The sequence below is a fragment of the Populus alba genome, chromosome 17 (genome assembly GCF_005239225.2).
Source record: "Populus alba chromosome 17, ASM523922v2, whole genome shotgun sequence".
NCBI lineage: Eukaryota > Viridiplantae > Streptophyta > Magnoliopsida > Malpighiales > Salicaceae > Populus > Populus alba.
The window spans coordinates 5,429,654-5,448,553 of record NC_133300.1 but is presented as its reverse complement, the minus strand read 5'-3'; the positions used below and the strand labels follow the sequence as shown (position 1 = coordinate 5,448,553).

General features: G+C 32.8%; 3 protein-coding genes across 4 annotated transcripts; all 3 read right to left on the bottom strand.

Moving 5' to 3' along the window:
- Positions 1–97: 97 nt before the first annotated feature.
- LOC118054956 (mogroside I-E synthase-like) lies at positions 98–1,885 on the bottom strand. Its single transcript, XM_035066721.2, has 2 exons — positions 1,179–1,885; positions 98–1,024 (listed from the first exon to the last, which is right to left on the bottom strand). The coding sequence occupies exons 1-2, from the start codon at positions 1,812–1,814 to the stop codon at positions 275–277; spliced, it is 1,386 nt and encodes a 461-aa protein (XP_034922612.1). The 5' UTR covers positions 1,815–1,885; the 3' UTR covers positions 98–274.
- Positions 1,886–2,519: 634 nt separating this feature from the next.
- Positions 2,520–8,014, bottom strand: LOC118054957 (inositol transporter 1). 2 transcript variants are annotated; one of them, XM_035066722.2, is made up of 6 exons: positions 7,427–8,014; positions 7,188–7,258; positions 6,335–6,670; positions 4,466–4,573; positions 4,167–4,352; positions 2,520–3,343 (listed from the first exon to the last, which is right to left on the bottom strand). In XM_035066722.2, the coding sequence occupies exons 1-6, from the start codon at positions 7,587–7,589 to the stop codon at positions 2,693–2,695; spliced, it is 1,515 nt and encodes a 504-aa protein (XP_034922613.1). In that variant the 5' UTR covers positions 7,590–8,014; the 3' UTR covers positions 2,520–2,692. The 2 variants fall into 2 exon arrangements, with proteins under 2 accessions (XP_034922613.1, XP_073261758.1); XM_073405657.1 differs by having other exon boundaries at positions 6,407–6,670.
- A 4,700-nt stretch (positions 8,015–12,714) lies between these two features.
- On the bottom strand, positions 12,715–15,860 carry LOC118054941 (uncharacterized). Its single transcript, XM_035066705.2, has one exon. The coding sequence runs from the start codon at positions 15,677–15,679 to the stop codon at positions 14,045–14,047; it is 1,635 nt and encodes a 544-aa protein (XP_034922596.1). The 5' UTR covers positions 15,680–15,860; the 3' UTR covers positions 12,715–14,044.
- Positions 15,861–18,900: the final 3,040 nt, after the last annotated feature.

The following is an 18,900-nucleotide window of genomic DNA, read 5'->3' as shown; positions in this document are numbered from 1 at the left end:
AAAATCTTACGTGTAATATATCAAAGTGTGAATCTTAACCGTCCATTTTTGTTTATAATTGATTTTTTTTTTCAAAAAAATAAGAAGAAGAAAAGAGATTGAAATGGAGTAACATGATATTATTTCTTTCATCATGAAAACATGATTTGGATCTTGTATTGTGTAGTTCATATGACAACTATCATTGAATCTTATAAAATAACCGAGGAAAAATACATTGATGGAGAAGAAGCATTTTTCCAAGTTTTAAGGCCATGCATGTAGGTTTAGGCTTTCACGCTTTTGAATCTGTGGTTTCATTGAACTTGCTAGCAAGTTTTGCTGCAAATTCCGTAATATTATTATCAGAGCTTCCACCTTCACCCATGGCTGCTTTGGCTAGTTTCTTCCATTTCTCAGAATTCCTTCTCATCTCACTCCCTCTTTCACCTTCCATGACTTCCCTTATACACTTTTCTAGCTCTTCTTTAGTGACAATCCCCTTTTCATTTGCCTTCACTCTAACTCCTACACGCCAAACATCTGCTATGTACTTCGCATTTGTTGGTTGATCAGTCCACTGTGGCATTGCCACCATTGGCACTCCTAAGCTCAACGCTTCAAGCGTCGAGTTCCACCCACAATGAGTCATGAAGCAACCAACAGACTTGTGAGCCAGAACCTCTAGCTGAGGGCTCCAGTTCACAATCAGACCCTTCTCTGAGGACCCCTCCACAAAGTTGCATGGAAGTTTTTGCTCTTCCGATTCTCTGACTACCCACAAGAAGTAGCAGTCACTCCTCCTTAGGCCCCAAGCTATTTCTGCCATTTGCTCTTCTCCCAGAGCAGCCAAGCTTCCAAATGACACGTAAACCACGGAGCCAGTTTCCTTTGAATCTAGCCATTCCATGCAACCTTCGAGAGCAGGTTTGAAGAGGCTGAGGCCATACCCTGTGTCATCCTCTAGCTGCCTGTCCAAGTAAACTGATGGAATCATGGGTCCTATTGGCTTGATTGACCTCTGGCTTGCCAGCCAGTTTACCACCTGATACAAATAAGCAAAATCTTGAGCGCCATAGAATTTAAGGCAGCGTACTTTGCAAATATGGTAATATCTATTAGTATGAGCAGAGAAAAAAGAATTCAATTAGGAATTCGAAGTACTGCTGCTTTTCTTTATGTAACTTCTTCAGGGTTACCTCCTCCTCCAGGGTGTTGAAACTGTTCACAAAGACCCAATCAGCTCCCCTGAAATTCAAAAACTGATTGACTACTAAGGTAAGTATAGATGAGTATTCTGATTCCATGTCGTGCACGAATGATGGCAGTTCATCAGCGTCTAGAGGTGGCAGCCCTGGAACTGATACAGGAAACTCCTCTAGTGGAATCTTTAGCTGCCCCTCATTGATTTGGTAGTAGACAGAGTTAACAGCACATGACTGTGTGAAGAAGGAAGCCCCTATGAGGCCAAGCTGTCTAGTTATCTCTAGAGCCCAAGGCATGAATGAGTCATACACCAGGCAACTTACTGGATGTCCAGAAGAGATACCTAGCTCTACAACGAGTTGTGAAAGTTTTTGTGTCACTGTAGCTTGGAATTGCTTTAGAAGGTCAGCTATGGAACTGCTGCCTGTATCAGAACTATCAGAAATGGTCACCACTTTGACAGGGCCAAGCGAGGCAGGCATCGAGAGCGTCTGGCTTGAGAAGATGACCATAGTTACTTGGAGTCCTTTGGAGGCTAGGCGCTTGGAGAACTGGATCATGGGGTTAATGTGACCTTGGACAGGATAAGGTATGACCACTACATGACAGGTTCTTTCTTGCTTCTCCATTTCTCTAATTAACAAAACCAGTCTTTGTGCTTTTCTTTCTTGTGTAGGAGTACGATCCTGCCTGCATATATGTATGCTTTTTACGTCCAAATTGTGTGGTCCGAAAGAACCACTTCTGACGTGTTGATCTTAATGTTGTATTTCCTAGATTTTTTTTTTTATGAATTTCACTTACGTGAGAGAAAGGAGTACAATTTTCGTTGTAAACATTTGAAATCCTTTAAATTAAATTAAATTTAGAAATTTTAATAAAATTTCATGTTTTGAACCATTTTAAGTATCAATAATTAAATTCTAAATAGAATTTAATTTTTAAAAATAGTTAAAAATAAATAAATAGATGCCAACTCTTTTGATTTACGATTCTAAAATAAAAATTTAAAATTTAAAATTAACCTTCTCAAAACACCTATTTATCATTTTTTAGAGATATTTAAAGAAATAAAATAAATTTAATTTAATTTTTTTTAGACACAACAATTTTTATACGTATTGGCTTACGTATGCGATTGGAAGGGAAGATAGATGGAAGGTCTACACTAAACTTCAACTACCAGTCATGTTTTTATGGTTTGAAGATGACAATATCGATCCAATATCTGAAATCAAATAACATGTAATGTGTAAGGTTTAATGCTAGTAAAAAACACAGTGCTGTCAATTTCATCATTTCCATGGTTTCACTGAAACCTGCTACTCCAATGATTATTTTTCAATGGTTATTTTTTAAAAAATATTTTTTTAAATAAATTTACATGAAAGTGGGCTTCTGCTCATGCAGTGGGGTTGGATTCAAAGCATCTGCATGCACAAGATTTTACAGACAGATTTAGTTATAGCTCCAATACATACAGATTGTTTTATAAACCTACTAAGACTCATTTGTCGTCTCCTTGCTCCAGAAGGCTTTCTGTGTTGGAACTACTGCCCCATGCCCTCTCCTTCCATATCTGCTCAACTTCAACAAATGCCAGCCCCATGGTCTCAGGGACATACATAATCACAAACACAACTGCGAGCACTGCTATGCCCGCGAGGATCAGGAAAGTCGAACCTGTTCCTACTGCTTCGGCAATTGAAAGGAAAGTTTGGGCTACTATCAGATTGGAGATCCAGTTAACAGTAGCTGACATGCCCCCGCATATTCCTCGATATTGTTCGGGATATATCTCCGAGTTCACAGTCCATGGAACAGGTCCCATTCCTGGTGAGAAGCAAGCAATATACAGGGCTAACCCCAAAACTGCAATCCACCCATAGAGTTCATTTGAAGAACCAGATGACTTGCCAAAAAATGCTCCAGCAAGAATGAAAAGTGATGCAATTACACCAGCTAAGCTTGAGATGGCCAACTTTTTCCTCCCGAAATGATCAATAAGGTAAATGCCAAGAACTGTTCCAGCGGCATTCATGGCAGCAATAACAAGGGACAGGAGAAGTGCTAATTGGTTGGAACTAAAACCAGCCATCTGCACAATGGTTGGGCTATAGTACATGACTGTGTTGATACCAGTGAACTGCTGAAAAGCCTGCAACATCACAGAACTCTCGGTTATTATTTGTTATGGTGCTTGGTAAGGAGGGTTTTCTATTTACTGCTGAAATTTTGTTAGCTCATGCCTCCTTTTGTGTTTCACCTGGACACTAGTGTGTTTCAATGGAAAGAATATCAGAGGATCCATATTTCAAACACTGTCACGATGCCAGAAGCACGTAAACTCGAATGATTACCCAAATGTACGGTCAATAAACAGCAAGGGACTCAATACAGATAAAAAGATGATGGATAGCTCACACATATGAATTCTATTTCTGGAAGAGATGAGGAGCTAGGCATGGACCTATGCATCAAAGCACTCCAAAATTGATACAACACCAGATTTCTATATTCAGTAACCAGCAAGCGAATCAATGGAGAAAAAAATGGCAGTCGACTGGTTCTGCACCAAAAAATCTCTATATCAACTCCACTAAGTGTCCATCTCTGTGGTTTTGGCCAGAAAAGTACCCGGTAAACGTTGGTTTTTACTTTTCATATTTAGAAAAATAAGAAGATAGTCCAACCCTATGAAAGAGCAAAGAGGTTCAGCATCTTGTTAAGATACTATTAGTGATGCCATCTTAAAGCAACAGATTAAACTGCTAATTTAAAATATTATTAGTTTCCTCAGGGAATTACTGTCAGATGGGCAGAAAAAATAGAACCTGGTTTATAAATTGATTGCAAGTTTGCACAATAGTGATGATGCATGGATGCCAGCTTGTATTAGCAGCACATCAAACACACAATGCCAGTCATTCTAAGGCCAGCGATGTAATTTAGTAGATAAGGGGGTTTGCCAGATCTTTTACCTGAAGTCCAGCCCCAACAAGAAATGCAAGTCTTATTTCTTTTGATTTGAACACATCTGAGATTTTGACATCATTCCTTTTCTGGCACTCTTCCTCTTCAGTAATAGAAAGATGATCAATTTCATCCTGTAACCGAGCAACGTCATATATTTTAGAAAGTATTGCAATGGCTTTAGCTTTGTCGTCCTGCATATTAAGATCAAAGTTATTTATATGCAAATACATCAAAAGAAAATAGCTTATGTCAAAACAGAATTCAGAAAATATTTTCTTCAAAAATGTATCCTTGTTGTGTATACCTTCATGAAAAGCCACCGAGGAGACTCTGGCAAGCATAACATAATGCAGAACTGAATCACAGCGGGCACACCAGCAACTCCAACCATCCACCTCCAAGTTCCAGGGACCTATCGAAGCAATAAAAACATTAGAAAGCCATGTAGGATGGAAAAGAATATAAAATGCCCAAGAATTTTATTCCTTTTTATTTTCAATGAAATTGAATTATTTCCAAATTTGTGGAGCAAATAAAATTTTAATTTTCAACCCAAGAATTTATCCATTTTCTGGGTAGATTTCACAAGTCTAAACCTTCAAAGTAGTGCATCAACGTAAATCAATTTTCTCCTTCATTAAAATTGAGATCATACTCTAAATACTGCTATTTATGCTTAATATTCTCCATGAGTTCCCTTTTAGCCTTAACATTAAGGCAGAGCCAACAAAAATTTAAACTAAATCGGTTCAAGAACTTGGGTGTTATTACATTGTGCCCTTGTTAGTTTAAAATTTATTAAGGCTAACTAAGCATATCACTAGGCTCATGCCAGGGACCTAGGACCATATCATGCCCTCAATGAATATAATTCAGAGAATATGACTTCAGATCTAATCCAAAACACCCACCAGAATCTAACAGCCAATGCCCAAAAGTTTTTCCATGCGAGAAATTCATCGATAGCCAATGCCATTAAAACTCTGTATCAGAGAGATGAAAGACCGTCCTCTATAGAGTCATCAACTATCCCTCAGAAGGTGAAGAAAGGAGCTCTAATGTTAACAGTTTCCAGGAGTCTCTGATAAGAAAAGGACGGTTCATGTTCACAAAAATTCTTTTACTAAAAAGCAAAATTCTTAAGACATGTCTCAATTCATTCAAATTATTCTTCTATAAATAGTGGAAGTAAAATACAGAAACCTAGCAAAGGTGTCTCCAGGAAAAAAAAAATCCACGTTATTATATTACATTGTCAATATGTTTACTACATATGAGCAAGCACATGCTAACAATAAGGAAAACCAGATTTATGCATAAATACTATGTGATCTTGTTATCAAGATGATTTTGAGGCGAAAGGAATCTGTCACATGCCATTAACAACCAGGGCACCATGGATGATCTAAATTAGGCAGGAAAGAGAAGGAGACTCCTTCAATGATGTTTCTCAGTGCCAAATCTTAAAAAGGACCCCCAAATTATATCTTGCTGTCTCTTCAAAGCTGCACAATGTGAAACCTTTCACACAAGAGTAAATGTTATGAAAATAACACAATTTCTCTAGGCAATAACTCAGCATTGGGAAGTAGAATAGTTGCAGCAATTTGTCACTCAAGAGAAGCCATTAGAGAGAGATTTGCTTAGTAAATAGAATTTAGAATTTTGTACTCAAAAGATCACATGATCTTCTGCCAATTACTTATTTAATTTCCTTCCACAGCTCCACACTCTAAGAACTAATTAAACATTCCCATTTTCCATTTTATAATTTAACATAACAAGGAGAAAGCTTTGATCATGTAGAGACACCCCAATGCTCTTGGGCTTCTCCTCTGACAACCTCATAATTTTGAACTACTTCAACAAGAAAACAGATATATGACATAGCTTTGTTCTGACCTAGAACATTATAAAGAGTAGTAACAGTCATCTTTTGTTTAAACTAATTTGCGACTAACAATGTGGACCACAAATTTTTACAACATTTAGAAAACCAAGTGGACATGAAAAGAAACATTCTTGCAAACCGCATCAGATAGAAAGAATACTGGAATTTCATGATATACATTTTTAAAGGCAGAGAATCAGTATCTTCAATGGAAAAATGCTTTATAGGCGGACCCCGAACTGTATTGTAACAAACTGCGAAATAAAGACAGATTAAACTGACCTCAGTAAAAGCAAGATTTACAAGATAGGAAAGAAACTGTCCACCGGTAATCATAAGAACATTTGTGCTTACTAATCCTCCTCTTACTTCTGAAGGAGATGCTTCCGCAATATACACAGGAGCAGTAACAGATGCTATACCGACACCCAGGCCAACAAAAAGCCGTCCCAATATAAGAACATAGGGATTCGGGGCAGCTGCCATAACAACGGATCCAGCTGCAAAGACAATGTCAGCAAGAAGGGTAGCTTTCTTGCGTCCATACGCATCATTGATCCAACCGCCTCCTGCAGCTCCTATTATTGCGCCAACCAATGCCATACTAACAATAGTTTCCTGCCGAGTTAAAAAAATCATTATGATGGATAACCTCCAGATCAAAAAATAACCATTTGACTTCTTTTTTATCATGAAATTTTTTTTCTACTAATTTAACTATTTGCCATTTGGTAATGGTAGTAGTTTTGACTATAAATAATTCTACTTCCTATTTAAGCAGTTTTGCTTGCTTTTCTGAAAAATCCCAAAACAAAAAAACATAGATTAAATCTTTAGCAAGAGCAGAAACCCTTCATTCCACCAACAAATTTCCAAACGAAAAACTGTTCCCTGTGAAGTAGAACAATCATTATGATGATGGATAACCAATCAAGACTTCCGGAATTATAACAAAATCATCGTTTTATTATAGTTATTATCATTCAAAAGTTCAGGAATTTATCATTTCTCATTCAGAAATTAAAGTATTTCTCATTACAGATTCAGTTCTACTTTATTCTCACTTTTTTTATAAACCCCGTCAAAGAAGTAGCGCAAAGTTAAATCTTTGGAAAGAAATGACAAAAATCATTACCTGTAAGAAGCTACTCTGATTAACCTCCTCAAATTCATCTTTTATATACAAAAGAGCCCCTGAAATTACACCTGCATAAACAACATTTCCTCATCAAACAACACACTATCTAATCTTTAATAAATTAAAACACCCCTTTGCTTATTTTTCCAAAAAAACGTTAACCAAACGTTTGATTCTTTTTCTTACCAGACTGAAAACCGGAGACCATAAAGATTGAAAAGAAAATAAACTTTTACCAGTATCGTAGCCAAAAAGGAGACCGCCAATGCCAGCAGCAACCGTCAATCCAATTACATACGAATTACTAAAATACGACATTCTTCTCTCCGGAAACATGTCTAAATACCCTGAACTTCCCGGCAAGAAACCGGAACTTCCCGGTGAGGGCTGGATCGTCATTTCCCTCTCTTTCAACCAATCAAATACTACCAAGCAAAAAAAAAAAAAAAAAGCTAGCAGATTAAAAGGAAGGGCTGGTAGTAGGTAATGAAACAGTGATTAAGCAGCCAATTTGGAGGACTAAGGAAAGAAGAGGCTCAGTGATAAATAAGGAAAAGGAGTTAATGCTTTTGATTAGATTAAATGAAGAGAATCTATTCTAATCAAATCAAGATCAAGATTCGGTAGGCGAAAGCAAGCAAGGGCAAAATGGGCTCTGCTGGCCTTTCGGGTTTTTCGATTGGATGCTGAGAATCTGCGGGAAACTTGAGTAAAGAGATTTCTTGAGACAATTTTGGAGAGAAAAGTTAGAAATTTAGACAAGAAAGCGAGAAACTGTAATGATTTATGTAGGAGAAACGTGAACTCAAAGTTTAACACGTAAGTTTTCTCAAAATAACTTGGAAAACTACAAAAAAATAATGTTCGGTATGACTGGGTACGTTGCATTAAATAACAGACCAATGACGTGGAAGACTAGTCAAGTGAAAGGGAATAGTGAAATCATAGTTGTCGGATAAATTTTACCAGTCACTTTGTATGGATATAATATAAAAAGAAGAAAAAAAATCATAAGTATAATGAATTTTATCTTAATTTATTTTATTTTTTATAGTGTATATTGAGAAATAACTAATAAAATATTAGTAATTATACTATAAAAGTTATTATGATTGTCATATACAAACTAGAAATGATTATAAAAAACATCTAAATAATTTAGTTATTGAATTAATTTATAAGTTATCAAATCAAATTAAATTATTTATTTTTATTAAAATAATAATATTTTTTTCTCTTGATCTTTAGTTTATTTAGGTAATAAAAATCTTACTGAGTTAATCAAGTTTGGTCAAGTCATATTTTATTTGGTTATGATAAAAATTTAATTTAAATTAGATTTTAAATTTAAGTTTTTTATGTTAAACTACCAAGCTGATCTTACTCGATTTAATAAAAATGATCTCAAGTTTTTTTAAGAAACTAATTTTTTATTTGGATTGGTATAGATGGATTTTTTCTTGTAGGAAAATGAAATGTGAATTTCATGTAATTTGACTTAATCTTGAATATTTTTTATATGAATGTTATGCCTTTAAAAGAAAAATATGAAAATGAAAAAACAAGGTTTACTTAAGATAGCTTCAGATAAACAAAATTCCAGATTTTATGAATATGATTGAATCCAACATCATAAATTATCACGCTTTTTTTAGTTCTTGCATGGGTGGTTTATTTTTCATTTATAAAAAGGTGAAATTAGTTTTAATATCTATAAATTTTAAATTAGTTTGATGATAATATCTCGAATTGTTAGGAATTGAAAGGCGAAGGGACCTACAAGGGTAAACTGCAGGTGATATTAGAGAATCTCTTTATCTTATGCACGGTTTTGTTTTTTTAATTTTATCTTGGCGGTTTAATGGGGCCCAAGTGGCTGTTAGATACGAATTAAGACAAATAACTAAAGCACACTCACCACATAGAAAAGAACCTCACTCCTAAGGTATAGAATTCTCTCTGTACTCGCTCTCTGGTTTGTTTCGACCCTGTATTTTAAGCAGGGTCGTTTTAGGAATTAGATAAGAGCTTGTATAATCTGCGGGGGAATCACGTGCTATGGATCAAGTTCGATTTTCTTTCTCCGGACGAGATTTGGCTTTTGTTGCTGCTCGATAAGGAAATGAAAGATTGCACGTCCGGCGCGTGAATTGCACGATTCCAATGATTAGAAGTTTGAGGCAGTAGCGTAATTGGAATTTCATGAAATTTAATAATTTTGTCTTAAATAATTTGAGAGGGGTCTACTTTTATTATCAACTGAAAAATGAAATTTATTTACAATTGATAAAAAACTATGTAAGAATATTTTTTATTGTATGAAATATTCTTCATTTAGGGCAGATAATATTGAATAATAAAAGATTGGATATGCTACTTTTTACATATATATATATATATATATATATATATATATATATATATATCCATTCCCACTAAGCTTGTTTGACAGTGTGGTTGCAATTATTTTTCAAATAACTTTTCATGCTAAAATGTATGTATATGATATTTTTTTTTATTTTTTAAAAATTATTTTTGACATCATTATATCAAAATAATTTGAAAACACTAAAAATATATTAATTTAAAATTAATAAAAAATTAAAAAAAATTAAATTTTTTTCAAAATCTCTTTTGAAACATATTATTGTTTATTTTTGCGTTTTAAAAATACTTTTTGAAAAATTTAAAAAATTTTAATTTTTTTTTTATTTTAAATTAATATTTTTTTGATGATTTATATTATTTTAATATACTGATATTAAAAATAATCTTTAAAAAATAAAAAAAATTATCTTAATATATTTTTAAATAAAATATATTTTAAAAAAACGATCATAATCATATCTGACCATATAAACAAACAAATAAATTGTCAGCTGAATAATATAGTTATATTATACATTTTGATTCGACACGTGTCAATTTTAATAATTTGCCCTACAGTCACCTTACGAGAAGAACAAAATAAAATCGGAAGGAATTTTGGCATTGCGCGGGTTGTTTTTTAAGTATTATTTATTTAAAAATATATTAAAATAATATTTTATATATCTTAAAATTTATTTTTATCTTAAAATAATTTAAAAATATATAAATAAAATTAAATAAAAAAATTTAACCAATCACGAGAGTGAGTTCAACATTTTGGAAGGAACCTCCAGCCTCCATTATTGACCCGTGTGAGTTTGTAAGGTTCATGAACCTGCAGGAATCATCAAGCTGCCCATGCCTAGAGTTGGATATGCCAACAACCTTCCATTTCTTATTTTTTTTGTTTTTATATTTTAAGAGTAATTTTTTTAAGAAATAAATTTTATTTATTTATTTTTTTCTTTTAAATTAATATTTTTTTGTTGTGTTTCAGATTATTTTGATACTTTGATGTTAAAAATAATTTTTTTTTTAAAATATTATAATACAAAAACATTTTCAAGAAATAACCGCAATCATAACTATACTTTCAAATACCATAACTAATATCATTATCGGTTAAATAGCCATGGTTTTTTTTTTTTGGGGGCTGAATGCCTATCACAATCTTTTTACAGGAGAAAATAACTTCACATAAAAATTAAGTTTTTCATGAGTTATTATCTTAGGTAAGATATGTAAGATTGATTATAGACTTAATGACGAGCTTGGTTATTAAGTTGATTGTTTTTTATGAAAATAAATTCTTCATAATAAGTTTTATATGGAATGAATTTTTGATATTTAAATTAATAAATATTTTAAAAAATAATATATAATAAAATTTAAGAGAAAATACAAATAATACGATTATAAAAGGTTTTTGAACATATTTTATTTATTTAGTGACCTAGACCTTAGTCATGTCAATTGTTTTTGGTGTTGCATGAAAACTGTCTCACACTTTATTAGTGACATGTTCGGTATATATTAATGATATATTTGTTAAAAATAACTACCGGTAAAAAAAAAAAAAAGATTTCAACTATCAGTTAAAAAAGATTTCACCAACTTGTGTAATTATGTATGTTTGTAGAGATTAAATAAGGGAATATATCATTTGAAAAATATTGGATGAGATGGGCGCTGGGAATTGAAAAAATATGAAGGTGCATGCACAATGAATAGCTCGTGTGGTGAAAATGGAGAGAAAGGCAGGGGATGTCTGAGAGAAAGAGGAGAGAACACATGCATTCTCCTCAACTACGAGAGCAGCCCTTTAAAGTTAAGCTAGGATTTTAACAAAAAAAAATCAAGTCCCCTCATTTTATCTTGCATGATTTTAGGTGAACTGCAAGTTTTGATTAAAACACGATTGTATGATCTAAATTCAAGTGTTTGTTTCTTTTTTTAAAAAATAAATTTTTATTTTATTTTTTTATTAACTTCAAATTAATATATTCTTAGAATTTTCAAACCATTTTGATGTGTTGATGTCAAAAATAATTTTTTTTAAAATAAAAAATATCATTAACATATATTTTAACATAAAAAATTATTTAAAAAGCAATTGCAACCCCTGCCAAACAAAATTTCCTGCCTCTCAAAGGAACAGTAGCAAAAATATATTTGTTATATTTTGCTTCATGCATGTAGTCTCCTTACATTCCTATAAACTCCTGTTTCAAATTATTCATGCATGTTTTTTAATGGTTTTAAGCATGGTTATTTGAGGTGGGATTTAAAGATTAAAGAAGAAAAATGATGGAAAAAAACCAAATAAAACTGTTTCAAGTTATTTTCAAATGTAATCAAATCACGTATTCAAACGCTTGTCACAGAGTATCATTCCTGAAAGTTGTAAGCAGCTTCACGTTTATCCACATATGCGAGGAAACTTAATTCAAAACTTGTCTCGCCAGATTGATGTCAGTTCTCGTGCTTGACAGAGTAGAGTCTTGTTTCTATCAGCCATCCCAAGCTCCACTGCCTACTCTCCTGTGTAAATGTGATTATTTTTGGTTTGATTCAATTTTTATTAAAATAAATAATTAAATTAATTTTTTTTTAAAAAAAATTGAAATCAGGTCAAACCAACCGATTTTAGTTCAGTTTATTTTTTTAGGGTAAAAACCAGTTTAAACTGATTTGGCTCAGTTTTTCCAGTTTTGGCTCGATTTTTTTCAGTTTGGCTCGGTTTTTTTCATTTCAGTTCGGTTTATTAGGTTTTTTGCTTATAAAACTAAAACCAAACTGAACCAGCTGGTTTTTTTAAAATCTTAATCGGTTTTTTTTTTTTTTCAATTCGGTTTTTTCAGTTATTTTTTTTTTTCTGATTTTCTTAGTTTAATCGATTTTTTTGCTCACCTCTACCGCTGCTTCAAAATAATTACAAAGAAATTTAACTCTCAATTTCAGAAGCATCAAGCATTTATTTAGCATTGGATGTTTTATAGCATTACTGCCAGCATATCAATACCTCAGCTTCAAACAGAATTATACCAGCAATTTGCCAAAATAATCATGAATGGCCATCCTATGTCCCCTTGTACACATGATCTCAATCATCCTGTGCAAATCAAAATTATATATATATAAAAACAAAACGACATATAAATAAATAAAGCTCAGTGGAAGTGCTCTGCATATTTATTTGTTTTCATTTGCAAAAGAAAGGTAGCATCCACCCACATTGCAGCCAAGAGCATCTTCAAAGTTACTTATTATGAAAATCCAAATACGTTTAATCATCTAGAGAAGAATTAAACAGCTTTCATTGGTCAACTCTGAAATGAGCATAAACAAAATAAGTTGTTCTGCCCTTGATGCAGACATTGTATGAGCAAACATCTGGTGGAAAGCCATCCTCTTCCATTTTTCTGAAAGCTTTGCATGCTTCATCTATCAAATCTTCTCGTTGCTCTGGAGAAATCCTCAGACAATAACATTGTATCAGCAAAACATCTGGAGGACAGCCATCCTCTTCCATTTTTCTGAAAGCTTTGGATGCTTCATCTATCAAATCTTCTCATTGTTCTGGAGAAATCCTCAGACAATAACATTGTATGGCAAACGTCGAGTGGACAGCCATCGTCTTCCATTTTTCTGAAAGCTTCGCATGCTTCATCCATCAAATCTTCTCATTGTTCTAGAGAAATCCTCAGACAATAACATTGTATGGGCAAACATCTGGAGGACAGCCATCCTCTTCCATTTTTCTGAAAGCTTTGCATGCTTCATCTATCAAATCTTCTCGTTGTTCTGGAGAAATCCTCAGACAATAACATTGTATGGGCAAACATCTGGTGGACAGCCATCCTCTTCCATTTTTCTGAAAGCTTCTCATGCTTCATCCATCAAATCTTCTCATTGTTCTGGAGAAATCCTCAGACAATAACATTGAAAGGGCAAACGTCTGGTGGACAGCCATCCTCTTCCATTTTTCTGAAAGCTTTGCATGCTTCATCCATCAAATCTTCTCATTGTTCTAGAGAAATCCTCAGACAATAACATTGTATGGGCAAACATCTGGAGGACAGCCATCCTCTTCCATTTTTCTGAAAGCTTTGCATGCTTCATCTATCAAATCTTCTTGGAGAAATCCTCAGATTATAATATTGTACAGGCAAACATCTGGTGGACAGCCATCCTCTTCCATTTTTCTGAAAGCTTCACATGCTTCATCTATCAAATCTTCTCGTTGTTCTGGAGAAATCCTCAGACAATAACATTGTATGGGCAAACATCTGGTGGACAGCCATCCTCCCATTTCTCTGAAAGCTTTGCATGCTTCATCTATCAAATCTTCTCGTTGTTCTGGAGAAATCATCAGCCAATAACATTGTACAAACAAACATCTGGTGGGCAGCCATCCTCTTCCATTTTTCTGAAAGCTTCACATGCTTCATCTATCAAATCTTCTCGTTGTTCTGGAGAAATCCTCAGACAATAACATTGTATGAGCAAACATCTGGTGGACAGCTATCCTCTTCCATTTTTCTGAAAGCTTTGAATGCTTCATCTATCAAATCTTCTCTGCGAAGTCCATTTATTATTACAGTAGATACCCTAGCATCAGGTTGCAATCCATTGAATGTGCATTCCATAAACAGTTCCCTTGCAGTTTTAAGATTCCCGGATTTGTACATGGCACGAATCAGGATATCATAGGTTACCAGATTAGGTTTCAAGCTACTATCTTGCATTGCTCTAAACAATCTCAATGCATTATCAAGATACCCTAGTTTGCATAAGCTGTCGAGCAAAATTGTGCAAGTTACTAAGTCTGGGGAGCAGCCCTGGGTTTGCATATCCTTGAAAAGCTCTTTTGCTTCACAATGTCTCCCTGCTTGGCACAAGCCACTAATAAGAGTGTTGTAATTAAAAGTGTTAGGAATTAAGCCTCGAAAACTCATTTCATCGAAAAGTTCTCTTGCCTCATCTATCCTCTGGGCCTTACAATATCCATTGATTAAGATGTTGTAACTAACAACATTAGGCATGCAGCCCTTGGTTATCATTGTATCGAATACCATTCTAGCTTCAAAAACTTTGTTTTGCAAACAATAGCCATTCATCAACGAATTATAAGTCGCATAATTAGGCTCCACACCCTTTTCAATCATTATTTTGATTATTCCTTGAGCCTCTGAAAGCATGCCTTCTTTACAAAGTTTATCAACCAAAATATTGAAGGTAACTACATCTGGCATGATGTTCAGACTCATCATTTCATTGAACAATGCTGAAGCCTCTTCCTTCTGGTCTGAATTGCATAGACCATGCATTAAGATACTATAAGTGAAAACATCAGGCCGAACGCCTTTACCCTTTATCTCAGAGAAGATATCTAAAGCTTCGTTGACTAGTCTATCCTTGCAAAGGCCATCAATAATTGTATTGTAGATTACAATATCCGGTCCGCCACCCGCCTTGTCCATTTTCTTGAGCAATCCAACAGCGACAGTGGTTTTCCCAATCTTGCAAAAACCTTTTATAATCGTATTATAAGTATGTAGATTGGGTTGATATCCGCTCGCCACCATCTCTTCAAAGAATTCCATAGCACGAGCAAATTTATCCTCAAAACAAAGCCCATTAATTAAACTAGAAAAAGTCACAGCATCAGGTTCAAAACCAAGCTTAATGATTTTTCCCAAGACAGAGAACGCAAAATCGACACGTTGCAAGCGAGAGAAGCAATTGATCAAAATGTTAAAATGAAAGACATCACGTTCAATCCGCAGCAACTCAATTCGTTTGGACAAAGAAAGCACAGTCCCATAATGTTTGATTCTAACAAGAGCTGATAATAACTTATCAAATTCAACAATACAAGGCAGGGGATGCTTATGAATCATGTGGTTGAAAGAAAACAAGGCATCTTCAATGTTTGTAAAAGAACATCCCTTTTGGTACTTTTGCCTACCACTACGACTACGACTAATAGTGGAAGTATGAAGACAGCAAATCATACCCATTTCAGTTTGGCTTCGCTGAGAATGAAACCCTAAAAGGTTCGAAGCTGAAGAAGAAATGGCCATTACAGCACTTTGCCGCTTCATTGCCATGGCCATCACTTGAAGTAGGAGAGAAGAATGCCAGAGGAGGGGGAAGAAAGGGAAACATGGCTTAACCTAGAATGAAACGGTAACGCTTCAGCTTAAATTCTTTGTTCTCCCGGGACAAAACGACGTCGTTTCTTACAACTCTTTTTTTGTTCTTTTTCATCTGGAACAGCAGTGTTTCAGTTTTTTATTTCTCCTCCTTTTGTTGTTGCTTTCCTCCTCCCCTTTCCTTCTCGTTCCCTTATAGTCCTCGTTTTTTTATCTTGCCTTTTTTCCCTTATTTCTTTCATTTTGGTCCTCTATAATATTTTAAATTTTAAAATTATATTTAGATACTTAGTTTGTATTGTAAACACACTTTAGAATAAAAAATTATCATTTCAATAAAAAAAAACATAACATCAATCATAATGAAATTGATAACCTTGGTTTATTTAGCTACCATTAAAGGGTTTTTTTGTAAATCATTTTTTATATGCAATGTAATTACTTTCGTTTCTTGTACACAAAATTTATAGACTAACATTGAAGGAATTTTTGGATTTTTTATCATGATTTTTACATTATAAACAATGTAAATAAGGGTTGGTTTGATCTTTTTAGAGGTATAAAATTAATTTAAAAAAATCAAGCATCTAGAAAGAATGTGTCTACCCATAGAGAAGAGCTGCTACATTCAAGTAGCATATGCAACATGCTTTGGTGGCCAAAAACACCAAATTGTTGTGTCACCAAATCCAATATGGAGTAGTTATGTTTTTATTAAACTGATGTGTGTTTCATGATTTTCAGTGGTTTAGTAGCGCTCGGGTTTCTTTCTTTCCCCTCTCTTTTTTCTCTTGTGGCATCAAGATACATGTTGGCCAAGAAAAAAAGGGATGTATCCCATGATTTTATTTTTATTTTAGTTATAGTCCTCATTTGATTAATCTTTGATTGTTTTAAATATTTTTTTGATTAATTTTTCTTTTCATTTTCATCCCTTTAAATTTTTATTTGATTTTTATATTATTTTTGGTTTTTATTCTCTTAGCTGCTATTTTTCTCTTTTCAATTTCATCATTTGAAATTTATTTTGATTTGGTTTTTATATCGAATTTAGTTTTTATTTTTTTAATTACTATTTTTTTCATTTTAATTTTATCCATTGAGATTTTATTTAATATCATATTTGGTCTATGTTTTTTAATTGTTATTTTTATATCAATTTTCTAATTGACTTTTGTTTTTGTAATTTCATCCCTTATTATTTTATCTATTTTTTATGTTCAATTTTTTTCTCATTCTTTTAATTGCTTCCTTTCCATCACTTTTTTAAATTAAATTTTCTTTTTGTTTCATTCATCAATATTTTATTGGTTTTTAGTTGGTGCGATGTCAGTCTCATGTCCCGTGTAAGCCTAGAGAAATTTTTGTAAAATAATAAAAAATGAGTAAATAAGGGATCTTGAGAATTTTATTATGATAAAATAAATAATGATTAGTGAGATTATTTTGAAAATAAAAAAGAGAATTTGGACCAAGTTAATATGAAGAGGGTATTAAATGTTAGAAGAAGATTAGGAAAATAACTAAAAAAATGAATTAAGAGAATTGTGGAGCAAGTTTTTTCGTCTCTCTTTTTATTCCTTTAAGGTTGACGTCAAATACATGGAAAGAAAAAGAGTCCAACATGAAAAATTTGAAAAACATTCATTTGCAAATGCTTATAAAAAGAGGGATTGAGGGTAAAAGTGGGTTTAAAAAAGGATTAAACAAAAAAAAACATTAAAATTAGAGAGGATTTGTAGAGAGAGAGAGAGAGAGAGAGAGAGATAAATTGATTAGAGGAGAAAGTGACAAAAGGAGGACAAAACAAAGAAGATTCGGAAAAAACCTAAATTAGTTAGTGTTTAAACTAAAATTACAACTTCTTAGGATATTTAGAATATGTTTATGTCATTTTGAATATAAATTTCTTGATTTTCATTAGAATTCTTGCAAGATCAAATCATGGTTCTAAATGGAAATTTTTGAGAAAGGTAAATTATCTTGAAATTATTATAGGTTATGAAATGAGTGAATTTATGATGAAATGATAAGAAATTACTAGGATTAAAGAGGCCTTAGGTGGCCAGCCATATCTAAAGAAATGAATAATATTTTTTCTTGATAGCTTTTATAAACTGTGTTGTAATTGTGTTATAAATGATGTGAATGATAATTTTTTAGTATTTAATGTTATTTTACAAAGTGATTATGATTTTAATAAATTGAGAATTTAATGTAATTGAAAAAATTATTAGACAAAAGAGTAAGAAATTGGTTCCTAAGTAAGAAAAAATATAGAAATTAGCAAGTTCATGTTTTTCTTTTTTAAGGTCGACCAATAATGATGAAAGGATGGTCAAATTAGTCATGTTTTAAGCCAATATGAAGATTTTATTAAGATACGATATATAGTGTAATTAGAATATAAAAAGGACAGATAAAGATTAAGAGGGTGTTTTGGAGTGTGGTAGCGGTTGCTTTTCAAATAGCTTTTCATGTCGAAAAGCATGCAAATAATGTTTTTTTTATTTTTTAAAAATCATTTTTGATATCAGCACATCAAAACGATCCAAAAAAGTACAAACGCACTCAATTTTAGCAAAAAAAAAAAAATTGAAATTTTCCGAAAAGCAGTTTCAATCTCAATGCCAAACACCCTCTAAAACACGATGAAATAGTTATGTATGGTTAATCATTTAAATAATTAATAAAAAATTTAAATGATTAAGTTATATGTAACATATAACTAATTCCATTAAAAATCAATATGGAACACTGAGAATGAAAAGTTAAATATAATAGTAATATTTATTATGGAGTCTGTTAATGAGATAATTGATTCACAAGGGATATTTTAACAATTATGCCATTAACTCAAGCCGGAGGAGGAGCTTCTAACATAACAGGTAAGTGCTCAACACTTATAACATTGTTACGTTATGTTAATGTTGAAAATTATTCATTTGTTGTGATATTATTTTGGAAACAAGTAAATAAATAAATGATGGAAGGAAATGAATTACATGAAAGGAAAACTTGATTATCTACTCCTGAATAGAAGCTAGTGATGTCAAAAGACTCTTGGCATTGACACTAGGAATGAATCAAATTAAGGCATTTAAAAGAACCTGATCAGTTATTCTCTGTATTTGAATAACTAATTATATCAATGAATTATATTAATATAGTCATTTCCATTA